The sequence below is a fragment of the Falco punctatus genome, assembly GCF_963210335.1.
Source record: "Falco punctatus genome assembly, chromosome: 2".
Lineage (NCBI taxonomy): Eukaryota > Metazoa > Chordata > Aves > Falconiformes > Falconidae > Falco > Falco punctatus.
This window is the reverse complement of record NC_137581.1, coordinates 29280798-29299390: the sequence shown is the minus strand read 5'-3', so window position 1 is coordinate 29299390 and position 18593 is coordinate 29280798. Positions and strand designations below refer to the sequence as shown.

Below are 18593 nucleotides of genomic sequence, written 5' to 3'. Positions count from 1 at the left end.
TAAGCTAATCTCATGCAGCAACAGCAAAGGCTGTAATGGCGAGAGTCAGGGTTTTTTCTAGCTGAAGCATGCAGCTAAGCAAAAACTATTGTGTAAGCAGGAATGAGTAACAAAATAGCTGTATGAGGGAGATACTACATCTATCTTCAGAGATCCAAGCACCGCTGCTCACAAGATGGTAACAATAGTTCTCAAACTCCCTGTAGCACTGATTATTTTTTCTTTTTTTTTTTTCTGGCTTCAATGTAGTGGATGCTCCCCCCTTCCCATGTGGAATTTAGGTGACCTGTGCTAGACTCCTGGCATTCTTCTGGCAGGAAACTTGCCCTTATAGCATATATCATGGTAATTGATGATCTAGGAACTTGGAAGCTGAGTTGAACCTTAATAGTAGAACTGACTCTAGTACTATCAAAGCAACAGGCCAAGGGTGAAACTATGGGCCTTTATTTTCCATAGTAGGATATGTAAAATTTGCATTTGTTTTGCGGCACTTTGTTATAGCTGGCACTTTCCCTTCAATTTTGAGGGCTTTATATGCTTAGTGATTGCAAAAACCCTTTTTCCTTTAATTCTGTGGGGGCAGTGACACTGACTTCAACCTCTCTTTGCTCCTCAGCTAGACAAGCTTGTTAATTGTTGTTGCATAAACAACTGTCAGGTACTCAGTTAATCAAATCAAACTTTATTGCCATGAATTTTTATACCAACATTATGAAGTTCTTTGCTGAACAACTGATACATATGTACAGCTTAAGCAGCTGTGAATAGCAAAAATACTGCTTACATCAACTTCAGAAGGTGAACTCTCAAAACAAGTCTATCTCTTGCTGTAGGTTCAGTGCTAAATATCCTGCTTCTCTTGAAGCTTCAACTTTTGTATTAAAAACTGCAACCATAAGCTTTAAAAAATGAAAGCAAAGACAAATCTTAATAGATTGAAGTATTCCACTGATGTGGAATCAGTCATCGCTTTTCCATACCTATGAGAAACATGTACAAATATAATCATTTCCTTGGCTAGACACCTTTGAAAAGAAGGGGAAGTGTAACAACCCTTAAAGCCTTACCCTCCTACCTGGATTATTTAAACATTTGGCATAAACTCCTTTTAAAGTCCAGATGATGCACAGCATTACTGCTCCTAGTCTACCAGTCAGCTGAGGTAAATTGGTGCAACAGACACTGAAGATTCTTCTGCCATGCCCTGCTTTAACTGCCCTTTTGCAGGGGTGTATGAAAGGGAGATGAACAGTTCTCACTGCACAGGGAGGTGGGAGAAGCCAGAAGAGTTGGGGGAGCTGCCATGGCCACCTCTCAAACAGGCTGTAACAATGCAGAGGTGTAGCTGGTTTCAGTGCACCCTGGCTCCACTGCATGAGGCAGCAGGTACTGAGATGCTTCCATCTATGCCTGAAGCTTTCTCCCCTTTCTGGGATTTGGAAGGGAAGCTCTAATAGGCAAAACCGAGCTGTTTCAGCTGTAAGTGTTGTCAGTCACTGACAAACTGTGGTTGCCAGGAGAAGCTGCCAATCTATGTAGCTCTGACGATGTTGGTAGGTCAGAGTCTGCCTGTGCCCCCCCCCCAGGTGAGCTGTCACTTACAGCATGCAGTCAACATGCTTCCATACGACTCCAGGCCAGAGTCAGGCACTGTGGTGCTCAGAGACCTGCTTTACCTTCGCCCAGGATACGGCAATAGCTGCTTACACTGCATGTATAAAGAACATCCTACTTAAAGTGGCATCTAGAAACAGGTGTTTTGCATAATTTTGGGTAATGCTAACTGCATGTTTAATCAAGTAACACAGCCAAGCAGGTACGCCCTCCAGGCCTAAAGGGGACATGATACAAACTATCCAGTCATGTGAGCTTTTTCCACTCAGCTGGAAGGACACATCAAGTGGCAGAGCTCCAGCCCAAGTGTGCGCTCCACCACAGAGACAGTGGTGTCAGTTGTCTTTAAGAACTTGGTTCTGGCATTCTGCTGCTCTTCAGTGTCCTGTCCTTCAAGCACATGGACTCAGTCACATCAGGGTGACCCAGACAGGAATCTGCAGTTACAATTCTGTGCTCAGAGCCAGCAGCTATTTCCAGTAGTCTCCCTCATGTTAAGTACTTAATTCAGTGGTGCTTAGTATATACTCCAGCATTTCATTATTTTCTGAAATCCTTTCAAGGACTCCTTAAACCCAGCAACTATGTATTTTTACCTCAAATGCCAGCATATGTCAGGCTCTAGGTCATGTAAGTACAAGGTATGGGGTGAACACTTCCTACTTTTATAAGCCCATTTACTGGGACAGACTACACGAGTCAGGCACCAACTGCCATGACCTTGGAAAGTCACAGAGCAGAAAGGAGCCAGAGAAGGGCAGGAATCTAGCTGAGGGCTATGTATCAGCCAGCCATACTCAGCAAGATCAGACAGGACTGCTGTTATTTCAAGTCAGACACTTGCCAGGAACAACTGGGAAAATTCACCACCACAGCACAGATTTTAAGACAGTGTTTTGCCTTAAACAAATCACAGCCTACTGCTGCATATTACATGAAACCCAACAGGTCAACATAAACTTTTTTAGCACCATTACCAGTCAGGAAAATACATTTATGATGTGCAATGTACCTAGTGCAGAATCTGCAAGATGGAGATAGTTCTGCTGATCTAACTCAAGCAGCATGTACACATCTATAAAAATCACCTGAATTTCAAAGATTACAAATCCTAAACAGGAGTTGAGTTCCTAAAGTTAGGTCGCTGATTTAGCCCTGCTCAGACCATGGTGTGATCTACAGGTTTTTGACCATTTATTTAAATGATCATTAAACAACCTTTTTGTTCTCCATCTGCTAGAAGGTATCAGTAAGAATCTACTTGTTTCATCATAAGTTTCCGGCTGTACTCATAGGCAAGGAACAGTGCCCCATTAGCCAGGAATGCGCGGATCATAGTTGGCTTTAGTCCAGAATACAAGGCAAGTACACCTGGAAATGAAATAAGAGCAAGTTAGCAATTTATTAAATTGCCTATCTGCATCAACCACTGTACTTTTACCTTCTAAGGATACTAAAGTAACGCTTCTGCTCAGAGGCATGCACACAAAGAGCTAAACTCAGTGGAGCTGCTAACTGCAGTGTTACTGGATAGTGATACAGAAGTAAGCATCTAGAGTTAGAACACGAGCGTAGCCATTTAAGTGCTTCTGTTAGAAGCTTATCTCAGATATGACAGGGTCTTCATAGTAGCTGTACCACAGCTGGCAAGGGGACAGAAAGAACAGCAGGACTATGGTAAAGCTGTACCCAAGCCAGACTCCTGCTCTGGAGTATCTTCCCTAGCAGCAGGGCCAGGATTCGTATCTGCTGCCACATACGTTCTTACACCATCTTTTGAAGTTCCTGGTGCAGGCCTTTTCCAGAGATGAGACACAGAGGTAGATGCCCCAAGCTGCCAGGTCTGATTTATCAAACAGCCCTCAGTCAGCCATATAGTAACTTCTAGAGGTAAAGAAAAATTCTGTACTGAACTTCACAGATTCCTTCAATTTTCCTCTATAGGTTTGGTCACAGGGTGATGGAGATCCTTCCTTTATCTGCTTTTAATGCATACTGAGCTCCTGTTAGTGTTATGTGAATTGTCTCCTGAACCAAGAGGCAGGGCAGATGCAGTAGGTCTCGATTTCTAAATTCCAAGCTTTCCAGCCTACATGAAGCATCAGTATTTGTTAGAAACAGTTACTGTCTGTCTTCAACACATTATCAGTGCACTAGACTTCTTAAGCAATTTTTAATACTGGAGGGTACTGACTTCAATCTGCAGCCCTACAGATTCAGTTAATGTGCTGCGTACTCACCTTCAGTTCTCACAACAGTTACAAATGTTCCCATAAAGCCTGTCTGTTTTCCAGCCATTGAAAGAACCTGAATTCTAGATTTGACACAGTCCACAGGATACACAGCAATCCACAGACAGCTGCCTCCAAAACCTCCACTCAGTAGCAAAGGAATAGGACCTAAAGTTAAGAAATAAGCTTTTATACACACCACAAAATATTCACCAATATAAATATCACATTATTTCATCTACAGAAGTCAAAGATAACATAGAGAAACCTGCTTATGACAAAAGAGCAGTTTCTGCACCGCCCCCCACCCCAGCAAAACCTTTAAGTTAATTTTAAGCCACTGGTAAGTTGCAAGTGTAACCAGAAGCTCAAAGGTTACAAAGGAGTGCCTCAGATTAGTGGATGTGCTAAAAAAACTTAACTCTGAAATCTGTTTTGACTGCTTTAACTAAATTAACTCCACTCCTTTCACACTTGTAGTCACTTTCCAAGGCTAATTGTGAAATGGTTTAGAGTGATATCAGATGGTGTCCCTAATCACCTATACAGAGATTTATTTATTTGGTAAAGTTACTTTGTGATCCATCATTTTTTAAGATGCAACCCAACTTCGTGTTTCAGATCAGATGATGATATACTCATTTTGCAACAGAGACCACAGTGCACGCAGCTGAAATCCTAAGTCCCAGCAAGACAAAGTATTACTGTTCGATCTTTCAACAGGGGACAAGCAATCTTTATTCTGGCATCTCTTCGTGTTTTTCATGTCTAATTTTCAATCTCAGTGTTCTCTTACTATCACTGTAATTACATCTAATAGTCAGTATACTTTTCAGCATACACTTGAAAACACTGTTCAGGAATACAACTAAGGACTTCAACATCACTCTAAATGGCAGCTGAAATAAGTTGAGTGGCATTACACTTGTAGGATCAGATATTCAAGTAGTTTTGTAGCATTACTGTTAGCTCACTGTATTTATTCTCCATTTGTAATACATCCTGCTCCATTGAAAAACGGTCACTTCGATAATTCATTACTATATATATACAAAACACAGAGGTCTGCATTTTGCGTATGACCAATTCCCTTCATTTTACATGCATTTTACAACTGCTGTATATAATTTGTATATCTTCAGGGAAGATATGCCCCCTCCCCCTTATATCCCCCATGACAGCATGCTAAAATCCACCTGGAAAAAGAGGCACCATACCTAATTCATCTTTTGATCTCCCAGAGGCAAAAAATGTCCGGCTCAGTTCATACCCTCCAAAGAAGAAGAAATAGCCTGGGATCTCCCGCAGCAAAGTGCTTGACAGGCCACGGTAAAATCCAAGGGGACCGTCCTTTTGAATAACACCCTTCACTACTGACCAAACTGTACTGATAGAGATGTTAATCCAGTTAGTGATGCCTAATAGCCAGATAATGAGAAAGTTACAGAATAGTAGGCAACGGCAAAACAATTAAGGGTTAGACCGGTTGCGCAGACAACAGAATTCAAGCAAGACTTAGAACAAGACCCTGCTGGGAGCCCTTCACCAGCATCCAGCTTTACCGATACCTGAGAGATCTCCAGGCCGTGACCCTCCCAACCACAACTCTTCTCTGGTTAGTAGTGCACTATAAATGTGACACTGAGCCAACACAGAATTAAAAGTAATAAATAAAAGGGTTTCAGAAATACTGGGCAGGGTGTATACTTACTTGTGTCCCTGGATTATCTTTCCTGACAACTGCATTTCATGCATGGCCTGCAGCCGGCACTTGACCAGCTCTGTGGGACAGAGGACAAGGGTGGCAAAGGCAGAGGCGAAGGAGCCTGCAGCAGCATTCTGCAGATCACTGCAAGAGAGAAACTGCAGAAGGTATTTGGGCACTGACCTTCAGCGCAGCTGAGCCACTGCACCACCAATCAGCTTCCCAAACCTGTACTCTAAATAATCATCAAGAAACTGATGCACAGTCTTGGGGGAAGAGTCTTAAGGGAAAAGGGCAGTTACTTGAACTAGAGAGATGAAAAACCTAACTCATCCCATCTTCGTGTACAACTTGAACACACCCTTTTGACACCCGAGAGGATACATTGCAACCTTTACCCTTTTTGCTATACTTCAGTGAATGTGGCAGAATAAACACTATCAAATCTTCCCCTTCTTGGCTGTGATAAAAGATTTCTGTGGACTTGTTTTACTGGGCAACTTTTGGGTACTAGTTACTTCCTCAAAGAGAGAAGGAGCAACAATAATTTTGTATAGATGTCAGTGTTCTCAAATTCATCTTACCAGTATTAATACAGGTTTTCTTTCAGTGGAAGATGCTAGAAATCTGAAAGCAAGGCACAATGGACCACTATAATCTTTCTATGGATGTGGTGCTATGAACACAACCATGTGAATCAGAGCTAGCACAAACAAACCACACCACTGAATAAGACAGCACTGTAATCTGCACTGACTCACAGTATTCCAAAACTGGGGCTTACTTTGCAGTGATTTTACACATATCACAAAGTCTGGGCTGCTGAACTGCCAGGTCTCCAGGCTCATACTGCTTTATGATGATACACTTTAAACAGGCTCCTGCAGACACTGGTGTGTTGGACAGGAGCTGCACAATAGCACAGAGCAAGTGGAGCTTCTCTCTTCTTTCAAGGCCTGGGGAGCCAGTCTCCGCTGTGCTGACCTCGCTGCCGAACAGAAATTCTTTCCATACAAGGGAGATGTTTGCCCTGTGCCCAGCAGTTTTATGCACCTATAGTATCAGAGATTAAAGCTACAGCTTTAGTTCTGTGATGCTTCTGTAAGGTGAAAATTCACATGAAGCAAAGCTCATGACATCTTCAGATAGGGCAGTGACAAGAGCTGTCAAAGCAGAAGAAATCAGGAACTGCCAGTCAAGCAGCAACTGAATAACATGCAGTAAATAAGAAATGCAACACTGATTGCACAACCCTCTTGCAGAACACAAAGCTTGGCAGAACAGGGATCTGAAATGCAGCCTACTAAAGCTCTGGACAGAGAAAGGCAGAGCTGAAAATACAGCATGTGGCTGAGCCCTGCAGTCATTAAGCTATGAGCTAGAGCAAGGCAATAAGGTTACACACTGAAGAATTAAGATAAGAAAATACGGAAAAGGTGCCTTCTAACTATGTACTAAAGGGTACACAAGATCCTGCCTCCTTCAGGAGAGAAATAAACCCCAGATGCTATCAGATTAAAAGAATTCTGACACATACATAAAGGACTAGACTTAGCCATAATTCAGATCTTTTCTACTTTTGCTGCTGATGTTTAATTCTACATACAAAAATTCAAACAGACCCACTGTTTAGGCTCTGGGTTTTAATATAGTGAACCTCATTGCAGAAGTGATAAGTCTTGAATCCTGTTCAAGTTCCCCCTCAACTCAAAATGCCCAATTCAGAATTTTTTTCTGCATGGGAGGGTTTTGATCACACATCACAGGAGCAAGAATCCTCTACTCTCACACTTCTGGTTCTCCTTTAATGCATTTATCTTGTTTTTTTCAAATAAAATAACCTACTGAAGATGACTAGTCACATACTGAGAAAGTCAAACTGAGGTGAACTAGTATAAAGTTCTCTCCATTTAGTCTTTGCCACGGAACAGAATCAGTTTGGTTGGGCTAAATGGGTATTTAAAGACATACTTAATTTAGCACTTCTTTCCATTTTGCTGTCTCAGTTTAGACTTTAGCACTGAATGAAATCAGTTTGGTTGGTCTAAATGGATGTTAAAAAATAAATGGAATTTAGCATTTCTCCCTCTGTTTTCTTTTTGACTTGTGCATCAGTGGCATGTATTCCTTTAACTGGAAAACCTGTTGTTTTGTAACTGTCCTGGTAACTGTTTTGCAAGGCTTCACACACTGACCAGGATATCCCTAAACCCAGGCAGGCTAGGCAAGCTTATTTCCAAGCCATTTAAAGTTAAGGCTGAAAATGTAACTTAAAGCAAACCCAAACTATTCTAGCTGGTTTTGAGAAATCACAAAAATTATAAAATCATGAAAAACTAAGAAGCAATTGCTTATATATGGTTAAGAAAAATGGTCAGGTGCACCTCAGTTTGTGACTTCATGCATATTCTTCTTCAGGCTAAGACAGTATGACAATTTTTAAACAGCAGAGGCAATTAAGGTAATTATAGTTCTTTGCTTGTCATGTCTGCTGGTTAGCCACCTCATCAAGGTTTCTTCCCTTCCCTAGAGCACACTCCAAAGGCTTCTTCGCTCTTCAACAATGAGAATGGGTAGAGATGTCCTGGACAGACCACGTGTACTCAGGGTACCACTGCAGACCACATCAATACAATTCTGTCATACATGTACCTCATCAGATGCCCCCACAATGATCCAGATGAAGAGATCAAGGGAGCAGCCTTTCAAGTAAACTTAAATCCTTTAGTGTTCTGTCCTAGTACAGCCATGCAGTTGCACTGTTTGCTCTTCAATCAACAACGTATTAAAACCAACCATCCTGGATCTGAAAAATACTATTACCTGACCGAGGAAAGAAGGGTCAGTTGTCAGAGACACTCACTATTGCTACATATTCAAATTACATTCCCATTCTGTATCCTACTCCAAAGATATGGAGTAGAACACCTATACGTACTGTTTGAAAGTTTCCTGTGCTGCCTCCCCTACATACACCGTAAACATGCTGTCTCAGTCATGTGAAGAGATGATCCTAGGACCTCTGCAAGTCTGCGGTCTACCTCCCAGGAGGATCATAAAAGATCGTTAAGTAGGTAGCCTGTTGGTAGGCCTGCCTTCTACATTTTAATGGGTAGGAAAAGACAAGGGATCTGTAAGCCAAGCAAACAGAAGCCCCCGCTCCAAGAAAGCAATACAAAAAGGTGGAAATAGTTCTGCCTCAGCTGAGAGGTCTGAACTGCCAGAACACAGTGAAAGACAACACAAATAAAGAGCAAATAATATAATTTGTTTCTTCATCACGTCATAGAAGTCTCCTTGGGAAGAAATTCTTTCCTGTGAGGGTGGTGAGGCACTGGCACGGGTTGCCCAGAGAAGCTGTGGGTGCCCCATCCCTGGCGGTGCTCAAGGCCAGGCTGGATGGGGCTTTGAGCAACCTGGTCTGGTGGAAGGTGTCCCTGCCCATGGCAGATGGGGGTGGAACTAGATGGTCTTTAAGGTCTCTTCCAACCCAAACCATCCCATGATTCTATGATACGTATTCACTCATAGCAGGCCTCAGTCTTAAGATACAGAGCATCTTAACACATGACAGGAGAACACTTCACTTAATGCCACTTTTAAATACCTGTCTTGCACTTAGGTGGCTACCCAAGCCATGTCAGAGATCTCAAATGCAGAATCATGGCCTCCCCAGATACTTCCATTTGGAGACAGATGTGACAGAGGCAGAACAAAGCTATTAATAAAAAGCTAAGTGTGGTTAAACCTTGCATCACTATGAATGAATGGACTTCAGACAGTGTGAGAAGTTGTTTACATACTGTGGGGCAGCACAAGGATGGAGAAGGTGCAGCTGCTCCCAGTGCTGCACAGAAGACATGCCTTGAGAAATGTGTAACAATAAGGCACACAGACCTGGAGAAGAGCTGTCCTAGCTAGAAAGGGATTATGATCATTATGCCAGTGCATAAATCCATGACTTGTTCATAGCCTGAATACTTTGCACAGCTCTGGTCTCATAAGCTAAGAGCCCAAACGCATTAGAACTACAACAGTTTCAGAGAAAGACAGTGACAGATAAAGGAACAGCTTCAGAGTGCTCATTGACTAGGAGGACTGGGATCCTTCCATCTAGGAAAAGACTCAGGTGGGGAAGAGGGGCATGGAGCAATGGATACAGGTCTACAAAATCCCAGATAGCATGGAGACAGTGGCTAAGAATCAACAATTACAGAACTAATGACTATCACCTGCAGAACTCCCTGTCAAAGTGTACTGCACATGTAAGGAACTTACAAGAATTTGAGAGGAGACTGGACAAGTGCTTCAAAAAGAGATCCAAAGTCACACCAGGATCAAGAAATCCTCTGAACTAAGAAAGCAGCCTGGCAGAGGACTCAAAAGTATTAAACACTTCCTTCTCTTCTTTCTCATTCTTTAGGCAACCACTTACTGCCAGTGCAGTAGATTGTGTTAGACCTTTGGTCTAAAAACCATTATATTCAAGCTTTTGAAACAATTTTTTAAAAGCAAGGCAATATTAGAAAAGTGTCCTTTCCCCTTAGTATGCCTCCCTCTAAGAACAAATACCTCCCTTGCAAAATCAGAACCACCTAGAGATCAAGGGAATACTAACTTTCAGCTGTGGCAATGCTCAGTCTCTTTGGCAAAAATGTTCCAGGTCTTGAATATTCCATTAAGTTGTGATTATCTAAACCAGCTACCTGTAGTAACAAGTAGATGGCTCTGTTTTAGTTAGACACCGTATCCTAACGCAAAGGTCTATATTCCAAAACCTATTACACTGCATACTGACCGAGGGGGGCCCAGGACATCAGCTGCACCCTGACAATACAGTATTTGCAAGTAGCATCTGCATGACTTTTTATTTATTTATTTTAGATTATGAACCAGACTTCTATTACTAACCTGAGCTTTGTTTTCCTGTCTACTCCAACAATTCTTCTCACAATTTGCTGGCAAAATCCATAGCACATGAACAGAACTGAGTTCTCCGCAATGTTGGCTACAAGTGCTGGTGTGGTTCCCTTGTAGAAGCCTCGAAACCCCACTTGCTTATAGGTTTTCACAAAACAGTCAATAAGTCCTTTGTACATGTTGGGGAACGTCTGCATCTTCACCTTCGCAGTGTCAAAGGGCTGGCCAGTCACCACGCATGCTGTCCCACCTAAGTGGAAGTTAGAGAGGGTGGCTGAAGATTATCACAGCTGAAACACCTATACACAAACACCACTATTAGGAAAATCACGCAGAAAGCAAAGATGGAATTATAATTCTCCACAGGAAAAGACAACTGTGCTGATTTTAGAACAATAGCATCAATTGTCAGTGGTGAATTTAGTTACTGAAGAAAAAAAAAAATCAGGCATAACAGCAGTAACAGTTTTATTCTCATTAAACATTTATTTACCTTATTAAAAGCAAGTATAAATGAATTTGTTCATCTTACATAAACGGGTACTAAATTAGAAGTATTGTTCTGCAATCAAGTCACTTGTGTTAATGAGTTAAGCAACATTTTCCCTTGCTCATTAATGCAGTGGTTCTGAAGCTGATTTTATGTTCCAGTAATAATAAAACCTGAAATATTTGTAATCAAGCAAGACAAAGATTCCTCCAGCACAAGAGGAACACTGCTGAGAGTGCGCTAAAACTGATGATACATTGTAAGTTGATAATCAAAGACTCAAGCTCTTTACTTCAAAAATCTAGATGATTGTTACGTACATTTATTCCCACATACTGGAACAAAGTGTCCAGTATAAGCTGAAAAAGGGCAAAAGGGCAAAGTTTCTCAACATGTTATCTTTTCCAAAGAGCACTGCAAGGTCAATACGCTGAAAACTTGTGAGGTATTTCCATCGTTGTCATCAATAACCACTTTGCCCATAGTGCAGTGTTCTTCCACAAGAACTAACTCAATTAAGTAGTCTGCAGAAAGAGCCGACGTTACACTTTTTCAGTAAAAACCACCAGCGTATGTTGACAGCAATCTATTAGATGCCAATACCTAACAGGACGCATATGATAGGTGTACCTTATATAGGCTTTACGGTTTTGCTTTTTCAGCAAGAGAGAAGAACCACCCTAAAACAGAAGCTGATCTTTAACCAAAGCACAGTTAACCCAGAAATATCTTAAAGAGGGTCAGTTAACAAGATGTTTTTTCAGCTATGAAACAGAAATAATTATCTGTAAATGCAGATAATGTAGAGAAACTGAAATAGAATTAAGGTTAGTTATTTTTCTTCTAAGTGAAAGAAGAAAAGTGAGCAAGCATTTGTTTAACCCGGGTTATTTTCAATTAATTTTACTCTTTGCAAACACATTTGTGTTACATTGTTGTTGCTCCTCTGCAAAGAGCTACTTCAGGAACTGGAGATCTAGCTGCCATAAAACCTCATGCTCAACCAGATGGATTATGAAAAGCTTCAGAGTAAGACATGCAAGGAAGCATGATGAGCTTCTTGCTCTGGGAGCGATAACCAAGGAGAGAAGTAGCTGGCTCAGACCAGTAACATCCATGTAAACCTCAGATGAAAAGCAGAGCTGGAAAGGCTCAGCCAATGCTACCTGCAGGCAAGCCAGGTAGATATTAATCTACAGGACAAACGCTAGGACTTCCTTTACACAGGAGCCTAACACATCCATATATAATAAAATAATGGCTGTTGGAAGAAGCCCAAGAAAACCAGGAATGGTCTTGGAAATGTAAAGCTGAAAAATTGGGAGTGGACTGTGAATGGATGTTCCAAAAAGAGAAAGGGCTCTCCTTACACTGTCATTGAAGGTGGCACAAGAAGCCCAGTAAACTACAGCAAGGAACTTTGTAAGCCTCAAGGTAAAGACCAAGAGTCCCAGTTAATATCTAAAATATTAAAGAAAAACATAATTATTCCAGTCAGCAGTAATGGGTCTGAAAAAATACACAACAAAACCAAAACAAACCTGAAAAGCAAAAAAAAGTCAACCCTGCTTGAACATTTAGACAAATGTGGTCCTAATAATAACATGGGAATAGTGGGGGGGAAAAAAAAAAAAGTGTCCTACTTAATCAAAGATTTGAGCAGAGGTTGATCAATTCCTAGGCAAAGGACTATGACCCACAGGCAGCTAAATGACTTGTTTATTCTTTGTTCCAGAACTTACTTGCCCCGAAATGTCATTACTTATCAGCTAGCCAAGACTATATCTGGAGAGGAAGGTAAAATCAGGTTATGCACTTGCTGGAGGAACTAGTCATTTGCCTAGTTAAGCACACTTTCTAAAGGGTGTAGAAACATAATGTAACACAGAAAAAAGCACTGCCAATGAACACAGGCAATATAAAGCAAGTATGTGGAAAAAATGTGGAATATAAATACTAGAGGAACAGTAAAACTATCTACTACAACAGAAGTATCAAAGAAAAAAACCAAGAAACAGTGATTTAGGATTACTGAAGTTATATTGAAAGAAGTCTAAATTTCTTCATCTGAAGGCAGGAGAACTATACCAGAGAAGAAAACACCATAATTAATTCTAAGATCCTCTAAGCTCTACTGCTAAAACCCAGGCAAACCTCAAGTGCATACCCTGTCAGCCTGAAGGCGGGCATGGAACAGTATCACCAAGCAATGGGCTTCTAGGCTAATGCCAGTTTCCAGCCCTTGTAGTAGCCAAGATGAGACATACCAGGCTTCAACTCATAAAATTAACAGTAGCATTCCTAGGCTGAAGCACCAGGAAGGAAAGTAATCACACCTCCCATTTGAGCACTTGGGAACACCTGCAAAACCATCAAGAACCACACAGATATTAAGTTGCTACTTTGGGAAACAGAGCAGATACAATAGCTTTTCTTTACTGAGGAGCCCAAAACCAAGGTGAGTGCATAGGCTAACAGAAACTTTTTTTTTTTTTTTTAAAGCAATGAAGGAGTAATAGCAGAAACATTTCTCTTCCCTTGCAGGAAAAGAGGGTCTTACCTGGTCACTTACGTATTTTGCAAAGGCTAACAAAGCAGGTATTCACCAGGAAAAAATGTGGCAGCAGGAGAAATGCTTTATGAAGGTGCCACACCGGTCTCATGTGACTTGTCACCACTTGCCTTCTCACTGTAGTAAGGTTAACTCCGTTCTGACAAATGACCTCAAACAACTACCTTTGAATGCACTTAACACCATGAATACTGTCATACAGCATTAACATAACCATCATAAAAGGACTGACTGCAATAGCTATTGTATGGGAAAGAAAACCCATGAAACTATCTAAATTGGTTACAACAGTACATTAGAAAAATCTTTCCTTCCATCTTTTCTATATAAACATTGCCACCTTAGTTAGCAATGTCAAAAAGACCCCTTTTCCGTGGTAGAGCTAAAAACAAATTCATCCCTCAGCCACAGACACTTCCAATGTGGTAACACCAGCAAGACAATGCCACTGTTTCCACATTTGCAACTGTCACAACTGGTCCAGCAAAACTATAGCACAGACTAGACCAAAGTGGAAGTTAGTTATGTGAATTCATCATCATCAGTCGCACTGCTGAGCTTCCCAGCTTTTAAAGATTCACACTGGGATGTTGTCGGAGTCAATAACCTTTTGGCTAGCCTCTTGCCCATTTCAATAACAGAGGGTTCCTGTGAGAAAAGCAGCACCTCAATCACTTGCGCATTTTTGGAGTTCATTCCAATGCTTTAATTGTGAATGATTCTTAAACTCCTATAAGCATGAGAACCAACACTAACTTAAACCTCCTTCTGGAAAATTATTAGTCTGAAATAAGGGTTACACCTTCCCTGTACGGCAGGGGTTTCAGCAGGGAGGAGTGAGAGTGATGTAGTTACAACACTCGCTGAGGTCAGCTGCTTCAACTCCGTATCCTTAAAATACAGAAGGCGAGGCTTTTTATAGCAATGGGAAACTGCTTCTACATTTGTCAAAGGTATTAAAACTGTCCCTCAGAAGTTTTGTGCAATTAAATTCTCTCCAGCATTACCTGCAGCTCCTGCTGTGAGGTCAATAGCAGCCTGAATAGCAGAGTTGATCCTCATGCTTCACGCTTGTTTACCAGTTACTTCAGAGTGAAGTCTCCCGTTTCCTGCCAGGTATAGTGATACTGGTCTCCTGAGGGAAGAGAAAGATGAAGCATACCTGATTTACAACAGTAACTCTGACAGGCAAAAGCGTCACATGAATGCTTCTACTTCCACTCTTCCAGTTAGCTTGTTCTAAACCATTTAGAGACAGAAAATGCTTGTCCCCAGAACTGAGAATCGCATATTTGTATTTTGACTGACTAGTTTTATGCGTTACGCAAGTTCTCTGGAAGTATTGCTTCCTAGCTTCAGATCACTTGGGCTTTCTAGCTTCTAGTCTCCCTGGATCTCTCAAATGAATGCAAAGAGGACATCCAGGAACAGTGTTGAGCATTATTTTTCTATTGATTATAGAAGCATAGCCTCCATCAGGCTTCCAAGGCTAGCTGGCAGGAATATTACTCCCCATCTCAGCTCCCTGCCTATAAAGCAAAACAGAGAATTGCTCTCTCTCTCTCATGGTAAACAGCAGCTAAGAAAGCTGTATGCATGATGATACAGGCACATTAGGTATTTCTACATGGTTCTCAGAAAATATGAGTAGAAAGGGAATGAATATGAATCTAGAATGGTGTCTGGCTGTCATGTTTCCAGTGTAAATCCTCCACAGACTAGCACACTATAAATAAGAAATACAGCTCATCCCTCAGGAAGGCAGCTGGAAAGCAGAAATACAAAGGCAATACCTTCAAATAAAATATTCAAATTAATTCAGTTCTCAAGTTTGCAGCAAAATACTTCCGCTGGGCAAGCTTGCTTATCTAGAGTAAAATCACCGAGTTGATGAGCTCCCACTGGTTCAGAACCACATTGCTGAGCGAGACATTTGGCTGGGAATACTGTCAAGAAGTTGCATGAGTCTTAGAAAACACACAAACACACACATGAATCAGTCCCTCATTGACTTTTAAGCCTGGCTTCAAGCAAAGTGCATCAGTAAAAAGAACATTTTTCACTCTTCTACCTACTGTAGTGCTTCTTTTGAAGCTTTCTGACTCCCAAAATATATTTTGGAGTAATATGAATAGGAAAGATGATTTCCAGTAGGCTACATTGAAAGAATAATTAAAAAACCCCACACTGCATGAACCATGTCCTTTGTGCAGCTTTTACATTAAAAGCACAGATGCTTGCTTACAAGCAAGGCTTTAAGAAAGCCTGTCTCTAAACAGATTTATTATTCCTGAAGCTTAATAAAACCTATCCAGTAGGCCAAATACTGTCACTCAGTAACTTATGTCTGATCTGTTTAAGATGTGTTGATTGAATTTGAACATAATGGATTTTAAAAAAAAGATCACTACTCTTGGAATAAATGGCACCAACACATGCATTTTCTGAGTTGTGGTTTCAGATCTGAACAGTTTCACTACTGACAACATAGTACACTAGGTGTTGTTTCAAATCAGAGGCTCCAAGACCAAGTGACGCTTCATTAGCCTATATACCTCATTAGTGTTCACACAGCACTGCAGAGTTTTGCTTCTCACTTAGGGGAAGAAAAGAACAACAGGTCAGTGAGACAGCCTCTGAATGAAGGGAATTACTAGAGAGCAACAGTGGCCTGCATTCACTAAAACGTACACTGCTTGCATCATGCTGAGTGCTTAGCAACTTGTGCTGATCCCCAAAGGGACACGCCAAATCACCCACAGACACCAATGGAAAGCTCGGCAGCAGAAGGAAAAACAGAGATGCCTATAAAAATATGGAAGATTTAAGAGCCAAGAAAGTTTAGTTCCCTGATCAATAAGAGCACATTGCCACTTTCAGAATATTTAAGACTTAGTCCAAACTACAGCAGTATTATATATGTACATACCTTCCCCGATTTTTTTCTTACTTGTGATCACACTAGCAGATTAAAAACTGTAGATACACGAAGCAACATCTGCTCTATTACTTCCAAACCACATCCAAGCCTCAAACCTAGAAACAAAGGTGCATCAGTTAGCATAGCAGGTCCCACAGAGCCCTTCGCCCGCAGCCCCAGGTGTTATTCTCTGCCGATTCATTCCGCAAACATTCTCCAAAGCCGATGAGCCCAGCAGGCAGCCCTGCTGCTCGCAAGACCCCGCACGGGCAGGCGGCAGCAGGTCGGCATCCGCAGCTGAGGCGGCGGGCGGGCGGGCAGCGCTCACACGTGCGCACGGCCGGGCCACGGCGGGACCCCACGGCCGGGCACCCCTGGCCGGCCCGGCTGCAGGGCGGGCGAAGCCGAGGGCAGGCCGCCGCGGGAGGGGAAGGCTCGGGCCGCCGCCGCGCTGCCCCCCGCCGCCAACAGGCCCACCCGCCCCGGGCGGGAAAGCCCCGGCCGCGCTCGGCGATGGCGGAGGCCCCGCCGGGGCAGGGCCCGCCGACCCCCGCACCGCGCCCGGCCCCACCCCGCAGCTTCCCGAGGGGCCGCTGAGCCCCGCGGCGCACCCCGGGCCGGCAGGCGCGCCAGGCCCACAGGCCAGCCCGGCTCCCGCCCGGGGACCCCGCCGCTCCGCGCCCGGCCCGGCCCGCTCCGCCCGCCCGCCGAGAGGGCAAAGCCACTGCCCCGCGCCCGGCGCCGCCACTCACCACAGCCCGCCCGGGCGGTCCCGCCACGGCCGCTGCCCCTATATAGGCGGCCGAGGGGGGCGGCGCGGCCCCGCCGCGGCCCGGGGAGGTGCTGGGCGGGCGGCGGGGCTGGGCCGGGCCGGGCGGCGGCCTGCGATGACCCCGGCGGCGAAAGGCGGTTCCGGGCGGGCGGGGACACGCCCGGCGGGGCTGCGCAGCGTGGGGTCGGGGACAGGGTGCGGGGTCCCCACAAGTGCTGGCGCCCCCCGCACCCACCCCCTCGGGGGCCTGCGCGCCGCGGGCGGCCGGGGCGGTGTGGTGGGGGGCGGAGGCGCCGTGAAGGTCAGGCCGCTGCTGCCCGGGCTCGGTGGCAGTTTCTCCCTGGAAAACCCCGGATCGGCGAGCGGTGTTCAAGCTTGCTGAGCGGGATTTCACTGAACTGATGAATTAGGACCACAACATCCTTTTGTTTTGGTCGGTTGGGTGGTTTGTTTGTAAAGAAGGATTAATTTAGGAATTATGCACCCTGAAATAAACAGCGTTTGTGGGTGAGGGGAAAGCAGCCACAGGACTGCTGTAGCCCCCAGACAGGTGGCCATCCAGCCATCACGGTCTGGCTGGGGGGGCGGGGAGGGTTTGCCCCCAGCTAGCTTGCAGTATCTGACATTTTAAAAATGTCATTCCAGCAATGACAGAGAAGGAAAATTAACCTGTGGCCATTTCTTTTTTTGTACTATGTTACTGAATAACAGTAATGCAAAACAAAAATTACTATTCCTGTTTTCCCAAAATACAAAATTCCCCATTAAATTTAACATGTGTTAGAGGACTAAACTGTACAAATCTGGAGCTATCTTATACTTAAAAGATACAGCAGTCTACAATTTTCTATCTAAAATTATAAAGCTATACCTGATGTCTTGGATACTGACTAACACAAAAGGGATTTTCTTGTGCCTCTTTAGTTGGATTGAATAGTCAAATAATTGTGGCAATACAAATAAAAAAAGGTGTTCCTGTTCTGACATCTGCTAAAACCTCTAGCTTTGATGGCGCATAAATAAGTTCTCCTAAGCAGAGATGCCCCTTTTATGCTCTTTGCTTTTTGGGAATAGGAAGTGGCATATAGTGGCTTAAACCACTGTGATGAGGCCTAATACCACTTTCCTCAGCTGCAACTGCACAAAACTCTTTTGTCGCAGCACTATCAAAACTAGCCAGCTGCAACAAGGCTTTTACCACCATGTACCAGGTTAACTTCAATAAGTATTGCCCACACCTCACCCTGGCACAGCCACCAATCCCCCACAAGGTTTCAACAGTTCATCCACTGCCTGTGCTGTTTCTTCATCCTCTTCAGGCCAGCCCACCCTGCTTCTTGCCTCTGCTGCATCCTTCTCTTTCCTA

At 43.4% G+C, this 18593-nt stretch overlaps 1 protein-coding gene across 2 annotated transcripts; it reads right to left on the bottom strand.

Moving 5' to 3' along the window:
- Positions 1-664: 664 nt before the first annotated feature.
- Positions 665-18593, bottom strand: SLC25A15 (solute carrier family 25 member 15). 2 transcript variants are annotated; one of them, XM_080375805.1, is made up of 9 exons: positions 17208-18593; positions 16465-16571; positions 14543-14670; positions 13131-13324; positions 10465-10723; positions 5560-5697; positions 5066-5235; positions 3858-4016; positions 665-2988 (listed from the first exon to the last, which is right to left on the bottom strand). In XM_080375805.1, the coding sequence occupies exons 5-9, from the start codon at positions 10668-10670 to the stop codon at positions 2864-2866; spliced, it is 798 nt and encodes a 265-aa protein (XP_080231931.1). In that variant the 5' UTR covers positions 10671-10723; positions 13131-13324; positions 14543-14670; positions 16465-16571; positions 17208-18593; the 3' UTR covers positions 665-2863. The 2 variants fall into 2 exon arrangements, with proteins under 2 accessions (XP_080231931.1, XP_080231930.1); XM_080375804.1 differs by lacking the exon at positions 13131-13324 and having other exon boundaries at positions 17208-18592.